Here is an 18,520-nt window from a genome sequence, read left to right on the forward strand (position 1 = left end):
AATATCTACTCCAGCTCTTTAGTCCAGACTCTTGAGTCCAAAAACTGACTGTGGTCCTGAGGTTTAACAGACCTTATCCTCTATAGGAGAACAACCTACACACAGTCTTACCTTCTGAGGTCCAAAAAACTCCTCCAGAACTAAAGTGGTTATAGGTTTCTAGAGTCTGACCATATTCCTAACCTTCAACAGTCAACAAACCTGATCCAGATCCTAGCTTACCCCAAATGTTAGCTCTCATGTGCTTGTCTGTAACAGTGCAGGCTGCTCTTTTAGGGCAGATGTGTTAGCCTCTAGATTTACTGACAGATCTCAATACCTGACCAAGGTCCTTACTTAACAGTCCAAAAACCTGCTCCAAATCCTCCAGCAAAGTCTTTGTCTCCACAGTCAATGATCTGTTGAACAGTTTGGGTCCTGAATCCCACTGGAGATGTTAGAAAATGAACCTTTGACTGAACTGCAGAGGAGACTCATTTGTTTGAAGCCGACCGACTGAGGTCTGAAAACAAAGTAGGCATCTGTTCTGGTCGTCATGGAGACGCCACCTCAACGGACATCTCACCTCCACCTGAGAAGAAACGTTGATGAGTTTGCTGTCAGATGAAAAGAGGCAGCGAGTGAAGCAGGAACGTTTTGATGTCTTATTGCAGGACGTCTCTGCTCTTTTCTGTCCCGAGTTTGAATGAAAATTTTGATGTTTTATTTTTGGGGAGGTGGCCACTCCCATCACCTTCCTGCAGGTGAGTGCAGCCTCGTCAGCCACGTCTACATTTACCTCTAATGCTTATAATGTCTTAGACAGTAATTTCTGAACTTTCCTGTAGATGAACAGCAGCTTTCTGTAAAGTTTCAGCCAAACCTCCAAATATTCTTAAAGATGAACGACGTCCAAAGATAAAAATAGTTTTTCACCATTCTCTGTTAAAACTGTTTGTTTTCACTTCGTTTTTCAAGAGTTGAAGAACAAACAAAACCAAAAGAAAAACTCATGTTCACATTTAATATTTCAGATGAACCCCTTGGAAAAGTGAGTATATATTTTCATATATTTTAACATGGAGAGCTTCACGTGTCAGGATGAGTTTAAAGAGCCAAATAACGGAAGGACGGAAACACTTTGACCAAAAGCTCAATAATGCTTCTGAAATATTAGCTCAGTTCTTTGTGTTTAGCGCCACAGAGAGTCTGTGTTCAGTTTGTGGTTGAATGTCTTTACAGCTTCTGTCTCTGCTACTGATAGTGATCCCAAGACCTGCAGACCCTGAGGACATTCCCACACTTTTTAAAAATGCTACATGAACTCTGACTGAAGGTTTGCTCCGGTTGTCCCACAGATCTGGATGGGGCTCAGTTGTCCTGTTGTTCAGTCTGGAATGGAATCTCATTAGTAGAACCAAATTCTGTTGTTGCACTTGTTTTGAGTTTGTGAGTATATTAACGAGTCTCGTCGAGTCCCAAGTCGGATGGAGTCACTTCAAGTGGACTGACATAGTCACATTGATGAGACACATCAGACCAAGTCGCGCTGTCACACAGTGCCATCGAGGGAAGTTGAGTCTCGAGTCATGACAAGTCACACCGATGACACGTGCACGTCGAGTCATGTCGAGTCACTCGGTCATGTCCTCACTCACAGAGTGTTCTCAGCCCCCCAAACCACCTGGTGTCCTCGGGGTCAAAGGTCAGAGGTCACTGTCAGTTCGGAGCTCCTCTCTGCTCTGAAATGAGTTGAGTGTTTCTAGAAATATGAAAGTAGAGCAAACGAAGATGTTTATGAATATAATGCTGGCTGTTCTTTTTCTAGAACTTTCTTCTTTCAGTTCATTCTTATTTTTCCGTCGCTGCCATTCGGCGGTGAAGAGGAAATTCTGCCAAAATGAAAACCTGTAAAGAAGACCATTCCAATTTTTATTATTATTGCTCATAATATTATGATTATTATCATTTTACCTCCCTGTTTTTATATTGTTTGACTTTTTCTGTTTGTTTTGTTGGTAGTTGAATGTTTGAAAATGTTTCTAGAGTTTAAGAAATGTCGTGTTTTCAGCTGCAGGTCGAGACGCTGATTGAACGCACAGTGGACATCAGCCATATTTAATAATAAGCCATATGTGTCATTTCTAAGCCATATTCTTCCAGATGTTTTATTTAATAATAATAATACATCATTCTTATATAGTGCCTAAAAAAAAAAAAAAAAGAACAGGACACGAGTAGATATAAAAACCCGATTACTTGACCATGTCATTAGTGGAAATTCAGACCGTCTCCAGCTGTCAACACGCTGTAGAAACTAAAACTAAGAAGTAGAGATCGTAGTGACTGAAGGCTAGAACCAATGAGAAAAGTGATGCTTTAATGTCTTTAATTTCTTTTCTCTCAAAACATCTTAATTTCATTGATGTGTCATAAAAAAGAAAAGCATCTCAAAGCTTTAAGCAGAACAGATGGAGGACGACACAGAAACATGAAGAGCTTCGTCCAAAACCAGATTAACACCTGGATTCTGTCCACACTGAGTAATTAAATGGAAACCAAATACAGATTTGGAGTTAGAGTTTCACACTGTTTGGTGGTTTTCAGTGTTTTCAGTGGATGAACTCTTTGTATTTGAACGTGTTTCTGCTGTTCTACTTTCTGATGTTTCGACACATGAAAACCAAATAAAACTGAATTGAAGTAGAAAACAGACGTCTTGTTATTTACTGATGGACTCAGACTTTTGTGTTGATGTTTGTGTCCACATTTCTCTCCACTGTTCTGTCACCAGTGTTGTGATGGGCGTTGCTGTTACTCCATTACTTTTGGTAGTAACTAGAAATGTAACTAGTTACTACTTACTTTTGTCTTGTGAAAATAGTGGACGGCTGCAGGTCTGAGAGGAGAGCAGTGATTCACTGTAAAAACCTTGGTTGTGGTTTTGCAGGACTTCAGCAAGCTCCTTGGCCATCTCAGCCTGTGCTGAGTTTGCCTTCAGGGCTTTCTGCCACCATTGCTGGCTAAAGCTACACTGAGCTAAAAGGCTATTTTTCCTGACACTTTCCTTCCTTTCATGTGGAGAAAATGACTGATAGCAGAGGACCATTTTGTTTCTGTGTATTCATTCACAGCACATTGTTGATTTTTAACCCCTAACTTCAGTTTTTTTCTGTCATACACTTTTTTAATATTTCCTCTTGTAGCAGATTATCACCTCCATTTGTTTAATTCTTTGGGGGAACTACTAGGTTGTGGCTTTGGGGGGCTTGCACCCCTGATTTTTGGAGGATTTATCTTGCTGCTGGTCAGGGCGATGCCCCTCGATTATAGAATCTCTCTGTAGAGTCTAAACACCTAAGACCATCTAATAAGACTTATCACATATCACCAATCGTAATTAACAATTATCCTTACGTCATTCGTTGTCTCACCTGATTGAAAGGTTATTTATACTCAAGATCGTTGACTACACGACAAACATTTGGATAAAGCAAACATATGTTAATAACAAGAACAATGCTGGTTCCCTCTGGGAGGGCCAAACTCCTGGAGGGGCTGGCCTGGCCCCCCAGGGCCCACCCATAAGGTCGGGTCTGGCTCTGATCCACCTTCAGCTGATCCAGATCAGGTCTTTACACTCTCACAGTCTCCAGGCACAGAATGTGACATCATTTATCTCCTGCCCTCTGATTGGTCGGTGTTAGTCTCCTGCAGCCTGATTGTTAGTGGCGGGGTCCGACTCGTGCTCCCCACTATGAGGACCCTGCCTGGCGGACAGTCTGTCTGGGGATCGGCGTGAAGCGTCGCTCCTTGTTCTGCGGCAGCAGGCGGCGAGGTCAGCCCTGAAGGACGGCGTGTAGAAGCCGTAGATCACGGGATCGCAGCAGGTGTTCAAGTTGCCGAACACAAAGAGAGCATGGTGGACGTAGTCAGGTGTGACGCGCAGCATGTCAGGCTGGAACCAGTACCAGATCCCCAGCAGGTAGTATGGAGTCCAGCACACCATGAAAGACAGCACGATGACCACCGTCATCTTCAGGGTCTTCATCCGAGCCTTCGGGATGATGTCAGTGCCACTGCGACGCAGGTACGACTCACCTGCTGAGAGAAGAAGAGACTCCATTAGCGATGTCACACTGGTCAGTGTAGTACAGGTGTATGTTACCTTGCAGCAGGATGTACAGGTGTGTTGCAGATGGTCACAGGTGTGTTACCTTTGTCTCTCAGGTGTTGCAGGTGGATGTGCAGCAGGATGCGGCTGTAGCAGCAGCTCATCACCAGCAGGGGGACGACGTACAGCGTGAGAAAGTGGAACATATTGTACACGGTTTCCTGCCAGCGGTGGAGGAAGCTGCCGTGAGTCGCGCATTGAGTGAAGTCCACGGCCTCTGCCCGGACTGCCCGGAAGAAGAACAGCTGGAGGGAGACAGACAGAGGATCCTCACTCCTACCTGAGCATAGGGACAGTCCAGGTGAAGGTCTGGGCCTGGATTTATCAAATAAGACATCAGTCCTCTGGAGTTGCCCGCAGTGAGAGGCGGCGAGCTGGTGTGGGCTTGCTTATAGCCCCCCAGCTCAGCCGTCATGTGTTGGAGTTCTCCCCGCTGAGCGAGAGGGTCGCTTCCCTGCGCCTTCGGGTCGGGGATAGGTCTCTCACTGTTGTTTCGGCCTATGGGCCAAACAGCAGTGCAGAGTACCCGGCCTTCTTGGAGTCCTTGGGAGGGGTACTGGAAAGTGCTCCAACCGGGGACTCCATCGTTCTGCTGGGGGACTTCAATGCCCACGTGGGTAGCGACAGTGATACCTGGAGGGGCGTGATTGGGAGGAACGGCCTCCCCGATCTGAACCCGAGTGGTGTTCTGTTGTTAGACTTCTGTGCTAGTCATAGTTTGTCAATAACGAACACCATGTTCAAGCACAAGGGTGTCCATCAGTGCACGTGGCACCAGGACACCCTAGGTCAGAGGTCAATGATCGACTTTGTAGTCGTATCATCTGACCTTCGGCGGTATGTCTTGGACACTCGGGTGAAGAGAGGGGCGGAGCTGTCAACTGATCACCACCTGGTGGTGAGTTGGATCCGCTGGCAGGGGAGGAAGCGGGACAGACTTGGCAGACCCAAACGTACTGTGAGGGTCTGTTGGGAACGTCTGGCGGAACCCGCTGTCAGGGAGGTCTTCAACTCCCACCTCCGGGAGAGCTTCGACCAGATTCCGAGGGAGGTTGGAGACATTGAGTCTGAATGGACCATGTTCTCCACTTCCATTGTTGATGCAGCCGTCCATAGCTGTGGCCGTAAAGTCGCCAGTGCCTGTCGTGGCGGCAATCCCCGAACCCGGTGGTGGACACCGGAAGTAAGGGATGCCGTCAAGCTGAAGAAGGAGTCCTATCGGGCTTGGTTGGCTCATAGGACTCCTGAGGCAGCTGACGGGTACCGGCAGGCTAAGCGGGCAGCAGCTCGGGCGGTTGTAGAAGCAAAAACTCGGGTCTGGGAGGAGTTCGGGGAGGCCATGGAGGAGGACTACCGGTCGGCCTCGAAGAAATTCTGGCAAACCGTCCGGCGCCTCAGGAGGGGGAAGCAGCTCTCCATTAATACTGTTTACAGTGGAGGTGGGGAGCTGCTGACCTCGACTGGGGATATTGTCGGGCGGTGGAAGGAATACTTCGAGGATCTCCTCAATCCCACTGTCATGTCTTCTGCAGAGGAAGCAGAGACTGGGGACTTGGAGGTCGATTCGTCCATCACCCGGGCTGAAGTCACTGAGGTAGTCTGCAAGCTCCTCGGTGGCAAAGCTCCGGGGGTGGACGAGATCCGCCCTGAGTACCTCAAGTCACTGGATGTTGCAGGGCTGTCCTGGTTGACACGCCTCTGCAACATCGCATGGCAGTCGGGGACGGTGCCCTTGGACTGGCAGACCGGGGTGGTGGTCCCTCTGTTTAAAAAGGGGGACCGGAGGGTGTGTTCCAACTATCGGGGGATCACACTCCTCAGCCTCCCTGGGAAAGTCTATTCCAGGGTACTGGAGAGGAGAATCCGGCCGATAGTCGAACCTCGGATTCAGGAGGAACAATGCGGTTTTCGTCCCGGCCGTGGAACACTGGACCAGCTCTATACCCTCCACAGGGTGCTTGAGGGTTCATGGGAGTTTGCCCAACCAGTCCACATGTGTTTTGTGGACTTGGAGAAGGCATTCGACCGTGTCCCTCGCGTCATTCTGTGGGAGGTGCTCCGGGAGTATGGGGTTGCAGGCCCTCTGCTGAGGGCTGTGCAGTCCCTGTACAACCGGAGCAGGAGCTTGGTCCGCATTGCCAGCAGTAAGTCGGACCTGTTCCCGGTGCATGTTGGACTCCGCCAGGGCTGCCCTTTGTCACCGGTTCTGTTCATTATTTTTATGGACAGAATTTCTAGGCGCAGCCAGGGACCGGAGGGGGTTCGGTTCGGGAGCCGGCAGATTTCGTCTCTGCTTTTTGCGGATGATGTTGTCTTGTTGGCTCCATCGAGCCAGGACCTTCAGCGTGCACTGGGACGGTTCGCAGCCGAGTGTGAAGTGGCTGGGATGAAAGTCAGCACCTCCAAGTCCGAGACCATGGTTCTCGACCGGAAAAAGGTGGCTTGCTCCCTCCGGGTTGGGGGAGAGATCCTGCCTCAAGTGGAGGAGTTTAAGTATCTTGGGATCTTGTTCACGAGTGAGGGAAGAATGGAGCGTGAGATTGACAGGCGGATCGGTGCAGCGGCAGCAGTAATGCGGTCGCTGTATCGGTCCGTCGTGGTGAAGAAGGACCTGAGCCGAAAGGCGAAGCTCTCGATTTACCGGTCAATCTACGTTCCTACCCTCACCTATGGTCATGAACTTTGGGTCATGACCGAAAGAACGAGGTCCCGGATACAAGCGGCTGAAATGAGTTTCCTCCGCAGGGTGGCGGGGCACTCCCTTAGAGATAGGGTGAGGAGCTCTGTCACCCGGGAGGAGCTCAGAGTAGAGTCGCTGCTCCTCCACATCGAGAGGAGTCAGCTGAGGTGGCTCGGGCATCTGTACCGGATGCCCCCTGGACGCCTCCCTAGGGAGGTGTTCCAGGCATGCCCCATCAGGAGGAGGCCCCGGGGAAGACCCAGGACACGCTGGAGTGACTATGTCGCTCGGCTGGCCTGGGAACGCCTCGGGGTCCCCCCGGAGGAGCTGGAGGAAGTGTCCGGGGAGAGGGAAGTTTGGGCGTCCCTGCTCAGACTGCTGCCCCCGCGACCCGGCCCTGGATAAGCGGGTGGGAATGGATGGATGGATGGACATCAGTCCTGACCTGTGACGAGCTGCAACACCTGGTGACAATCAGTTTATTAAAAGATACATGCATCTCCAACTATCTTAGTTGTATATAAACATAAAGAGACAGAGAACACATGATGTTTGTGGAGAAACTAATAAACATCTGAAGAGCTCAGGTGTTCATGACTCACACAGTTATGTTCACCTGGAGTTCAGCTGGTTCACAGTGAAACAGATTATCTCCAATACGAAAGCAGTCAGGGCTCAACAGGAAAAAGTAATTTTACTAAAGTTTTAGTGTTTAAAGTGTGACACTAGTGTTAGTTCCAGCTTAACTTTCAGTGTGATTCTTGATAAACTGTTTCTGTTGCTCGGTGAAACTCAGCTGTTTACTTCAGCTCTGTTTTTTAACTGGTGGCCTCTTAGCGTTGTTAGCATTCCTTATAGAAACCAAGGGAGCCTTTAGCTCCAGCTAACAGCAGGAGGGTTCCCACATTTAATCTCTCCATCACAACCCAGAACATTCCTGGAGGGATTTCATGTTCAGGACTTTTGACTGCAGGGTCAGTGTGAACCGAGAACTTTCACCTGCACGAGAGAAAGCAACAGAAGATTTTATGAATATACAGTAATTATGATGATCTGATGAAGTGGTGACAAAACAATCTGTTTCTGAAAACATGAAGTCTCTATAATCAGACAGAAAGATGTGCAGATCTCAGTCTGGCCCTCAGCTTTCCTTCACTGCAGCTCTGCAGATTGACATCATAAATATTCATAATATATTAAAGTTGTGAGCTGTGAGCTGAATATTAACTGTGGAAATATTCTGCAGAATGTTGATGAAAAATTCAGAAGCTGAGAGGAGAAAAAGCAGCAGCAGCAGAGGTGACGGTTCATGTGTGTTTCATGTGTTTTCATAGCTGCAAATAAATCAGATCAGTTTCTGAGTCCAGATGAGAGAAGTTTGTTATCCACTGGCAGGTGGAGGCTGGCACAGTGAGCTGGATGAGTTTAGCTTGGACGATGGTGTTTAACGCTGAGCTGAAGTCCACAAACAGGATCTTTGCGTATGTCCTGGGTGGTCGAGGTGTTGACTGTGTCCTCCACCGACATGTTTTGTGGTGATGTGAGCCTGTGAAACCTGAAAATATTCGGGTCGTCGTTCCGTTGATGGTTCTAAGCTGGGCTCTTGCAGATGGTGATGTCCTGCAGTTTCCTGCTCACTGACAAAGGGTTTTTAGCTGAAAAGCTGTCCTGTGCAGCACCTACACCTGTCTACATCAATCTCCTTTGTCAAAGTGTTTCTGGTTTGGTTTATACAGGACTCTGTCTGTGCTTCTGTAGGCCTCCTGCTTAGCTTGGCAGAGTTGTCTGAAAGTAGATGTGAACCATGGTTTATTGTCGTTGTAGGCACACAAGTCCTCACAGAAACTAGTGTGAGATGTCACAGTGTCAGTGAGTTCATCCAGATGTGCTGCAGCAGCCTCAAAAACACTCCAACCAGTGCAGTAAAAGCAGGCCTGCAGTGCAGCTTTGCATCAGTGGTCCTCGTTCCAGTCTTAACTACAGGCTTAGCAGAGCTCTGTCTGCCGGAAGAAGATGAACCAAACAGTGACACTGCTTACTGGTCTAGTGTCTTACTGTCCCTGCTGGGACACTTTATGTGCTGTATTATTTTGGCCGTTTGTGGCTCAGATTTGTGCAGCTGAAGAGCATTCAGCAGAGAGCCTGGATGTTTCAGCTCCATGTTAGTTACCTGCTCAGTCAGGTGTTGTGACTCACTAACAGGCCTGAGGTGGTACATAAACACAGACCAGAATATCGATGGGAACTCCTGCAGTGAATAAAAGGCTTTACAGTTTATGAATGTGGCCTCTGGGTGAGGGCTGCCTGATTTCTTCAACACTGTGACATCTGCACACCAGCCGTCGTTCATGTGGAAGCAGATTCCTCCTCCCCTGCTGCTCTCCAAACCTCTGCTGCACAGCAGTGCATGGAAAAGGTGAAAGCCAGGCAGGTGTAACGCAGCGTCAGGTGTGTGGTTTCAATAAAGCACATGGTGGCAGATCAGATGCTTGTTCTGTTCAGGAGCAGCAGTTCGTCCATCAGAATCAGAATCAGAAGAAGCTTTATTGCCAAGTATGATTTTACACATATGAGGAATTTGTTTTGGTGAAGTTGGTGCATGACACATCTACTAAAAATAAACTATTAAAAAGTAAAAAATATGACAATATAAGTATATATATATATAAGTCTGTTTGGAAACACAGTGTTTTTTCAGAAAGAAATCCAAGTTGGGCGTTAACGTAACACATAGAGTTGTGTCTATGTCAATGTGACAAAATGAGTCCGAGGTGGAGTGTGAAGAGTGTCAGGGGGGGTTCCGGGCCTTGTTGATCAGGCTGACAGCAGACGGGAAAAAACTGTTCTTGTGGCGTGAGGTTTGGTCCTGATGGACCGCAGCCTCCTGCCAGAGGGGAGTGGCTCAAAGAGTTTGTGTCCGGGGTGAGAGGGATCAGCCACAATCTTTTCTGCACGCCTCAGGGTCCTGGAGGCGTACAGGTCCTGAAGAGATGGGAAATTGCAGCCAATCACCTTCTCTGCAGACCGAATGACACGCTGCAGTCTGCCCTTGTCCTTGGCGGTGGCAGCAGCGTACCAGACAGTGATGGAGGAGGTGAGGATGGACTCGATGATGGCTGTGTAGAAGTGCACCATCATTGTCTTTGGCAGGCTGAATTTCTTCAGCTGCCGTAGGAAGTACATCCTCTGCTGTGCTTTCCTGATGAGGGAGCTGATGTTCGGCTCCCACTTGAGGTCCTGGGAGATGATAGTTCCCAGGAAGCAGAAAGACTCCACAGTGTCAACAGTAGAGTCACAGAGCGTGATGGGGAGTGAGGCTGAGTTCTTCCTGTTGTCCACAACCATCTCCACTGTCAATGGTCAACCATTGGTCAACCTCCCACCTGTAGGCGGACTCGTGGCCATCAGAGATGAGTTTGATGATGTTATGATGATGTTCCATGTTATCTGTCAGAGCACATCCCAAACATAGCTGCTGCCCCTCCAACAAGGAGTTCAGAAAAACAATCCACCAGGTGAAATCTACCTATCCATGGTGGTGGTGGAGGTATGCTATGTCAAATCAAATCAAATCAAACTTTATTTATAGAGCACTTTTCATACACGATAAAATGCAACACAAAGTGCTTTACAACAGTTAAAAACATTATAAAGGAAAACATAAAAACAGAGAAAACCCATCCCTCCCACCCTCCGTATGTACATATGCACACCCATGACTACACACACACACACACACACACACACACACACACACACACACACACATACACAGTGGTGAGACATGGCAAGGCACTGACGATCGGGGAAAACGCCACCTTTGGGGCCGTCCACACTGAGAGGAGTCGTTGCAGACTATGACCACAGGGGGCGCTGGCACCCAGGCCCCCCAACTCCGACAGACAGGTGGACCCCCACACCAAGGTGGGGGGCCCCCCGCCCAGCCAGGCCGAAGGGACCCGGGGCCAGCACCCCCAGCAGCAGACCAGACACAACTCTCAGTGTGGAGGACCCCCCTGAGGAAACAGGAAACATTGCAGTTAAAAGTAAAAGGCATGATATAAGATAACTAAAATAAATTAAACAATTAAAGGAAGAAAAATACATAAGATAATAAACAAAGTAGATTAAATAGGATAAAATACTACAGAATATAAAACAGCAAAATAAAAGGCATAAGATAAATGATAAGAACGTAAGAGAATTTAAAGGTCAGTTAAAAGCCTGATTAAAAAGGTGTGTCTTTAACCTTCTTTTAAAAATATCAACAGTCTCTGAAGACCTGAGGCTCTCTGGCAGGCTGGTCCACAGGTGTGGAGTAAAGTGGTATGGATAAAAGGCCGGTGCCGGAGGACCTCAGGGTCCGCGAGGGTTGATATGGTAAAAGCAGGTCAGATAAGTAGGAGGAAGCAAGGCCGTTAAGACATTTAAAAACTAGTAAAAGAACCGTAAAATCGACCCTGAAGCGGACAGGGAGCCAATGCAGCGACTGTAAAATGGGTGTAATGTGGGCCCGCCCTCTGGGTGGCTAAATTTTGAAGTAATTGAGGGTTTGAAATACTCCTTTTGGGAAGAGCAGAGAGCAGGAAATAAAAGCATGCATTAGCACCTCTGTCCAGGCCTGAGAGAGAAACGGGCGGACTCTGGCTATTTTCTTAAGGTGATAAAAGCCTATTTTTGTTATGTTTTTGATATGTGGGATAAAAGTCAGCTCAGATTCAAAAATCACGCCCAGGTTTTTCACAGATTGTGTTGTGTGTTGCGCTGTATGGACAGGCACAAGCTACAGACAACAAAGCAGGCATATTTTATTGATGGCGATGTGAATGAACAGAGACACCATGACGAGATGCTGAGGCCCGGTGTGGTACCATTCTTGTGCCTCCATCACCTGGTGTTGCATGCGTGTTGATGATGATCGGCCCCATGTTGTAAAGATCTGAACACTGTTCCTGGAACCTGGAAGCATCCCGGTTCTTACATGGTCTGGATATTTCCCACATGTCACACTGAGTGTTCCAGTTCCTGCTAATATCCAGCAACTTCACACCCCCACGGAAGAGGAGTGGACTGACATTCAAGTACCATCACATTAGACATAATGGAAACATGCAATGGGACAACCTGATAGGCTTCCTGAAGCTTAACTTAACTTAAAATATGTTCACTAACATGTCATCTGGATTTGAAAAGTTGTATCTCATATAGAAACATATTCAACTTACAAAACACTTAAGACTGACCCCAAACCTAAAACCTGACCTAAACCAGGCCCTAAATTACTGAATGATCCCGAGACATTGTGTGTTATCCTATACATGTCACCAATGGTGGTGTGTCGCCTGTGATGGAGTGTCGCCTGTGGTGGTGTGTCACCTGTGATGGAGTGTCACCTGTGGTGGTGTGTCGCCTGTGATGGAGTGTCGCCTGTGGTGGTGTGTCACCTGTGATGGAGTGTCACCTGTGGTGGTGTGTCGCCTGTGATGGAGTGTCGCCTGTGATGGAGTGTCGCCTGTGGTGGTGTGTCGCCTGTGGTGGTGTGTCGCCTGTGGTGATGTGTCGCCTGTGGTGGTGTGTCGCCTGTGGTGGTGTGTCACCTGTGGTGGTGTGTCGCCTGTGGTGGAGTGTCACCTGTGGTGGTGTGTCACCTGTGATGGAGTGTCACCTGTGATGGAGTGTCGCCTGTGGTGGTGTGTCACCTGTGATGGAGTGTCGCCTGTGGTGGTGTGTCACCTGTGATGGTGTGTCGCCTGTGGTGGTGTGTCACCTGTGGTGGTGTGTCACCTGTGGTGGTGTGTCGCCTGTGGTGGTGTGTCGCCTGTGATGGAGTGTCGCCTGTGGTGGTGTGTCACCTGTGGTGATGTGTCACCTGTGGTGGTGTGTCACCTGTGGTGATGTGTCACCTGTGGTGGTGTGTTACCTGTGGTGATGCGAGCAACAGGCTGAGGCTCCAAGCCAGCACCAGCATGCGTCGGTTCCTGCGGTGTGCGCTCAGAGCGTCCAGCGGGTGCAGAATGGCATGCTGGCGGTCGAGGCTGATGACGACGAGGATGAAGGCGGAGGCGTGCATGGCGAACAGTTTCAGGAAGCAGAGCAGCTTACAGAGCGCATCTCCTCCGTACCACTGCACCGTCATGTTCCACACTGCGTCCAGAGGCATCACCACAAACGTCATCATCAGGTCGGCTGACGACAGGCTCAACATCAGTGGCCGCAGGTGGGATGCCAGCCGCCGGCCGCGCCCACACCACACGCTGGCCAATAGGGCGAGGTTACTGCAGGCGGCAAACACGAAGAGGATGACTGTGGTTCCAACACGGAACCGAGCCGCCCAGGTGAAGCTGGGAGCCTCCCAGTCTGTGAGAGGGGGGAAGTTGGAGGTGTTGGGAGGGGGTGGGGCCTGTGATGAAAGCCTCACAGTAGACCAGTTACCTGACATCCTGCTGAGAAAAAGAAAAGGTCATGGGTGATGTCACATCTGATGTTTGGACACTTTTCTCAAACTGAGGATGAGGAGCAATCCAGGTCCAAAACAAAGCCTGTTGTTCTGTTCTGTCTGCCCACTTCACAGACTGTTCACTCAACGCGTCACAGACTGTGCTCAGTCCTCATTGGACCAGAGAGCAGTGACAGTATCAAACACATTACGATTTACTACTGATTTTTGTGTTTGACTGTTCACATCAGTTTTTGAACATGATCAGATTCCAGTGCTGAAGTGACCTACATGCACAACAACACATCATGTGACATCACACGCAGCACGCTGTCGTCTTGAACGCCACTGAACTCAGCATTTATGGTTTCATTCATACGTCGGTGTGGAAGCCTGCGAACCTTTGAGCAGATGATAACAAGGACGACGAGACAAAGAGACAAATGTTTAATTATGGCTTCTTGAGGAGCAACAACTACTCTTCATGTACGGAGGTGTGTGGATGCAGAGACAGTCCAGAACTCTTCAGTTCAGCCGAGCGACATCAACATCACATGAATCCGGATCAAACTGCTCAGTCCTGTGGCTCCAATCCAGATTGAAAAGATCCAGTTCCATGTGACTTGTGCTGTTCACACTGTCACAAAAGAGAGACTCTCATCTCTGAGCTTTAATCAGCACAGACAAACAGGAAGTCTCTGGATGGACTGTCGGCTGGTAGATAACCAGACAGACGGACAGACAGGTGAGGTGGTCTGCAGGTGATTCTTCTTCAGTCCAACAGAAACAAATAGAAACAGGAACACCTGAACTCAGCTGCACATTCTCTCACTGCATCGTTGCTATGGTCCAGCGGTGCTCAACCTGCGGCTCGTGACCCCTCAGGGGAGTCACAACGCAAGTTTGAGGGTCAGAAGAAAAAAGAGTAAGATGAGAAAAAAGACTCTGGCTTTGTTTCTTCTTTGGATCTCCAGATGGTTTCACTTCAGTCAGTCTGAGCGGGAAACGAGGCTGCAGACAGACGGACGGACTTCCACTTCACAAGACGAAGAGGAGTCGCTGGTTCATAGTCACCCGTTGGATGTGATCTGGTCTGGCTCTGTATTTGGGTAGGACACAGTTCACGTGATGCGTTCGGGCGTCTGAGCAGCAGTATTTTCATCGTTTAATGAATAGTTGTAGTTGTGTCAATGTTATCTGGCCTGTCTGCAGCGACAGTGTTTCTCTAAGATGGCGTCATGCTCTCAGTCACTGGAATGGAATCAGTCCACTGAGACGTAGAGTCCAGCCTGACTCCACGTTTGTTGGAATTGACCGATCAAAAAACAAACTGACAGAAGGCCTCCTGCACATGTCAGCGCAAGTGGAGCTGTTCACACTTTGTTATTGATCAGCTTTGACAGTTAAACTTTGATCCAGGATTTCTGATCAGGTTTTCAGTGACTGAGAGTCAACATGAGCTCTGTTTGTTTTGCTGCACACACACACACACACACACACACACACACACACACACACACACACACACACACACACACACAGGTCAGGTTACACCTCTGAACTGGCTGCAGGATCTGTGTGAGTGTGTTTGTGTGTGTGTGTGTGTGTGTGTGTGTGTGTGTGTGTGAGTGTGTGTGTGTGTGTGTGTGTGTGTGAGTGTTTGTGTGTGTGTGTGTGTGTGTGTGTGTGAGTGTGTGTGTGTGTGAGTGTGTGAGTGTTTGTGTGTGTGTGTGTGTGTGTGTGTGTGTGTGTGTGTGTGTGTGTGAGTGTTTGTGTGTGTGTGTGTGTGTGTGTGTGAGTGTGTGTGTGTGTGTGTGTGTGTGTGTGTGAGTGTTTGTGTGTGTGTGTGTGTGTGTGTGTGAGTGAGTGTTTGTGTGTGTGTGTGTGTGTGTGTGTGTGTGTGTGAGTGTTTGTGTGTGTGTGTGTGTGTGAGTGAGTGTTTGTGTGTGTGTGTGTGTGTGTGTGTGTGTGTGTGTGTGTGTGTTTGTGTGTGTGTGTGTGTGTGTGAGTGTTTGTGTGTGTGTGTGTGTGTGTGTGTGAGTGTGTGTGTGTGTGTGTGTGTGTGTGAGTGTTTGTGTGTGTGTGTGTGTGAGTGAGTGTTTGTGTGTGTGTGTGTGTGTGTGTGTGTGTGAGTGAGTGTTTGTGTGTGTGTGTGTGTGAGTGTGTGTGTGTGTGAGTGTTTGTGTGTGTGTGTGTGTGTGTGTGTGTGTGTGTGAGTGTGTGTGTGTGTGTGTGTGTCAGTGTTTGTGTGTGTGTGTGTGTGTGTGTGTGTGTGTGTGTGTGTGTGTGTGTGTGTGTGTGTGTGTGTGTGTGTGTGTGTGTGTGTGTGTGTGTGTGAGTGAGTGTTTGTGTGTGTGTGTGTGTGTGTGTGTGTGTGTAAACCTGCAGCATGTCAGCTGTTTGTCAGCTCTCTCCTCACCTGATTGGCTGAAATGTCCCTCTGGATCAAAGTAAATTGATTAAACTGACAAACCTCAGCAGTTACATCCAGAACACACACACACACACACACACACACACATACACACACACACACACACACACACACACACACACAGCAGGTTTCTGATTGGATGCAGCTGGTAAACCTGCAGGAACATAAAACTCCTATTCAATGAAATCCAAACAGTTTAGTTCAGACCTGATCCTCAACAGACAAGCTGGAATCTGGTAAAAACCCTTTTTACGGATAAGTTAAAGTATCAGACTCAGGACATTTAAAACATGCTGATCAATAATTATTTGAACAGATATTGAAGTGCATTACGGTGCTCATGTAGAGGACACCGTGAGACAAACCTGCTGCAGCTCTTTGTCCTTCAGGTTCAGATTCTTTGTCTTACTGACTGAAACGAACTCCTGATGTCTGCCAGTCACGCTCTTATTGTGAAAGAGTCGATGTTCTTACCTGGTCAGCAGCTCTGGATGTTTCTCCTCATCACGTCACACTCCTCTATTCTCCTCCTCATGTTCCCTGTTCAGGAACCCACAGCGAACGTTGAAGAACCCGGACTGATGAACAGAACCCGGTCTGATCCGGATCAGTTCAGGTTCCTGTCGGCTGTAACAGCTTCTGAACACTGAAGAGAAACCTGCAGACTGCAGCGCAGGGAGGAGGAGCTCCATGTGACCGCCTCTGTGTGTGTGTGTGTGTGTGTGTGTGTGCTGCTGATCCAGGTTCAGTTTCCAGAGTTAAAATCAGATCTGATCTGAAGGTGAAACTGATCAGAAACATCACATGAACCAATAATCAATCAATCAGTCTGTCTCCTGCTGCACCATAGAACATGTTTATTGATTAACACATTTATTGATTAACATCTGTATTTACATTGAAGTCAAGTCAGAAACAAACAAAATGAAACAGACGTGAAAATGAACGTCATAATGCAGCTCTGATATTACAAACGTTCTTTATTAATCTTATTTCTGTTTTCTGTTGTTTGTTTGTTTCTGTCACCTTTATGACTCAAAAGAAAGAAATAACATAAAGTTTAAAGCTGGAAAAGAATCTTTTCTATGTCCAATCACACAACTACACACTCATACACGCCACATAAACACACATACATGAACACTCAGTCTTACTTTCACTGCAGATGTCAGTTTTCACCTTCAGTAAAATTTTTATGTTTTTGAGAGTCATATTGTCCAGCTGCTCTGTGGTCCGATGGTCCAGCTGCTCTGTGGTCTGATGGTCCAGCTGCTCTGTGGTCCAGCTGCTCTGTGGTCCGATGGTCCAGCTGCTCTGTGGTCCGATGGTCCAGCTGCTCTGTGGTCTGATGGTCCAGCTGCTCTGTAGTCTGATGGTCCAGCAGCTCTGTGCTCTGTTGTTTCAGAGCTTCAGGGTGAAGATGTGAGATGACCATCACAGCTTCTCTGTGATGCTGATTCCCAGGATCCTGAAACTGTCCACCTGCCCCTCCTCAGCTCCTCTGATGTAGATGGAGCTGTGTGTCTTCACCTCCTTTTTCCTAAAATCATCGATGAGCTCGTTGGTTGTGTTGACGTTGACCAGCAGGTTCTTCTCTGAGCTCCTCTCTGTACTCAAGCCCAGAGCGTTAAGTTTCAGTTCAGCTTCATGGGGGAGATCATGCTGAGTGCTGACTTGAAATCAACAAACAGGTAGCTGCTGTTGTTTTGGTGGTGTTGAAGACTGAGCGGAGGGCAGTGAGGATGCCACATGTCGTTTTTGTTGTTGTGTTGTTGGCGTTGAGGTCTCTCTCCAGTCTCTGTTGATGCCTCTGCTTTGCCTCCTTGATGCCAGCTTTCAGTCCCTCTCTGGTGGTGCTGTTTGCCTCCTCGTCACCTGACTGACAGGCAGAGTTTAACATGGTCCGGGGTATTGTTTCCTGGTGGGGGTGTGGACATGCTGGTGTAATTTAAACAGGTCTGCTGACTGTTTGGGTAAAATCACCAGATACAACAACAATAGCATCATCACATTTCCTATGTTCTTAAGATGTTGCTCATATATTGTCAGTTTGTGTCTTTTAAATTGTGCACATTGTATTTCATGTTAATGTCAGAGATGATGGCTGGAAGTATTGTGAGCAGTTTCTTTTACAAACTGTGGCTTTTCTTCTGTTTTCATTGCCGTCCCCCAGAGAGCGTGAAGATGAGAGAAACCCTGTGAACAACTTCTTCCACAGTTTCATGTGTTCAGCCGTTGCTGCATCGACCCTTTGACTGGTCAGGTGCTGCGGCGCCTGCCACTGAATGGGACTAACCACCACTGTGTGCTGATTCTGATTGGGTGTCAGAGACCTTCTTTGGTTGTTGCTTCAGCCGTTCCAAGTGACTGTATCCCTCTCAGTGACTAATTCATCCGGTGGTTCTTGCACGGGAGGAACCCTGAGTCATTTTTTGTATTCTTACGAACTGTAATAGAAAGTTCACTTTGACTTGTGCTGCCAATTTATATACGGAGGTAGAGGTGTAAATATGGTATATGTATTATAAATAATACACATATATACCTGATTATACCTGGGCGGCTGTGGCTCAGGAGGTAGAGCGTCAGAGTGTCAGAGTGTCAGAGCGTCAGAGCGTCAGAGCGTCAGAGAGTCAGAGCGTCAGAGCGTCAGAGAGTCAGAGCGTCAGAGCGTCAGAGAGTCAGAGCGTCAGAGAGTCAGAGTGTCAGAGAGTCAGAGCGTCAGAGAGTCAGAGTGTCAGAGCGTCAGAGTGTCAGAGCGTCAGAGCGTCAGAGTCAGAGCGTCAGAGAGTCAGAGCGTCAGAGCGTCAGAGCGTC

At 48.2% G+C, this 18,520-nt stretch overlaps 1 protein-coding gene across 1 annotated transcript; it reads right to left on the reverse strand.

The window, feature by feature from the left end:
- Nucleotides 1-2,122: 2,122 nt before the first annotated feature.
- LOC143325182 (gonadotropin-releasing hormone II receptor-like) lies at nt 2,123-13,272 on the reverse strand. Its single transcript, XM_076738112.1, has 3 exons — nt 12,754-13,272; nt 4,197-4,398; nt 2,123-4,083 (listed from the first exon to the last, which is right to left on the reverse strand). The coding sequence occupies exons 1-3, from the start codon at nt 13,270-13,272 to the stop codon at nt 3,683-3,685; spliced, it is 1,122 nt and encodes a 373-aa protein (XP_076594227.1). The 3' UTR covers nt 2,123-3,682.
- Nucleotides 13,273-18,520: the final 5,248 nt, after the last annotated feature.

The sequence above is a fragment of the Chaetodon auriga genome, chromosome 8 (assembly GCF_051107435.1).
Source record: "Chaetodon auriga isolate fChaAug3 chromosome 8, fChaAug3.hap1, whole genome shotgun sequence".
In the NCBI taxonomy this organism is placed as follows: domain Eukaryota; kingdom Metazoa; phylum Chordata; class Actinopteri; order Chaetodontiformes; family Chaetodontidae; genus Chaetodon; species Chaetodon auriga.

What these genes read in the sequence shown, in the direction of transcription:
- LOC143325182 (XM_076738112.1), bottom strand. Translation starts at nt 13,272, where the DNA reads ATGTCAGGTAACTGGTCTACTGTGAGGCTTTCATCACAGGCCCCACCC. An exon ending in TGTTGCTCGCATCACCACAG is followed by an intron (nt 4,399 to 12,753) that starts GTAACACACCAC and finishes GTCTCCCTCCAG; the next exon opens with CTGTTCTTCTTCCGGGCAGT. An exon ending in GCAACACCTGAGAGACAAAG is followed by an intron (nt 4,084 to 4,196) that starts GTAACACACCTG and finishes TTCTTCTCTCAG; the next exon opens with CAGGTGAGTCGTACCTGCGT.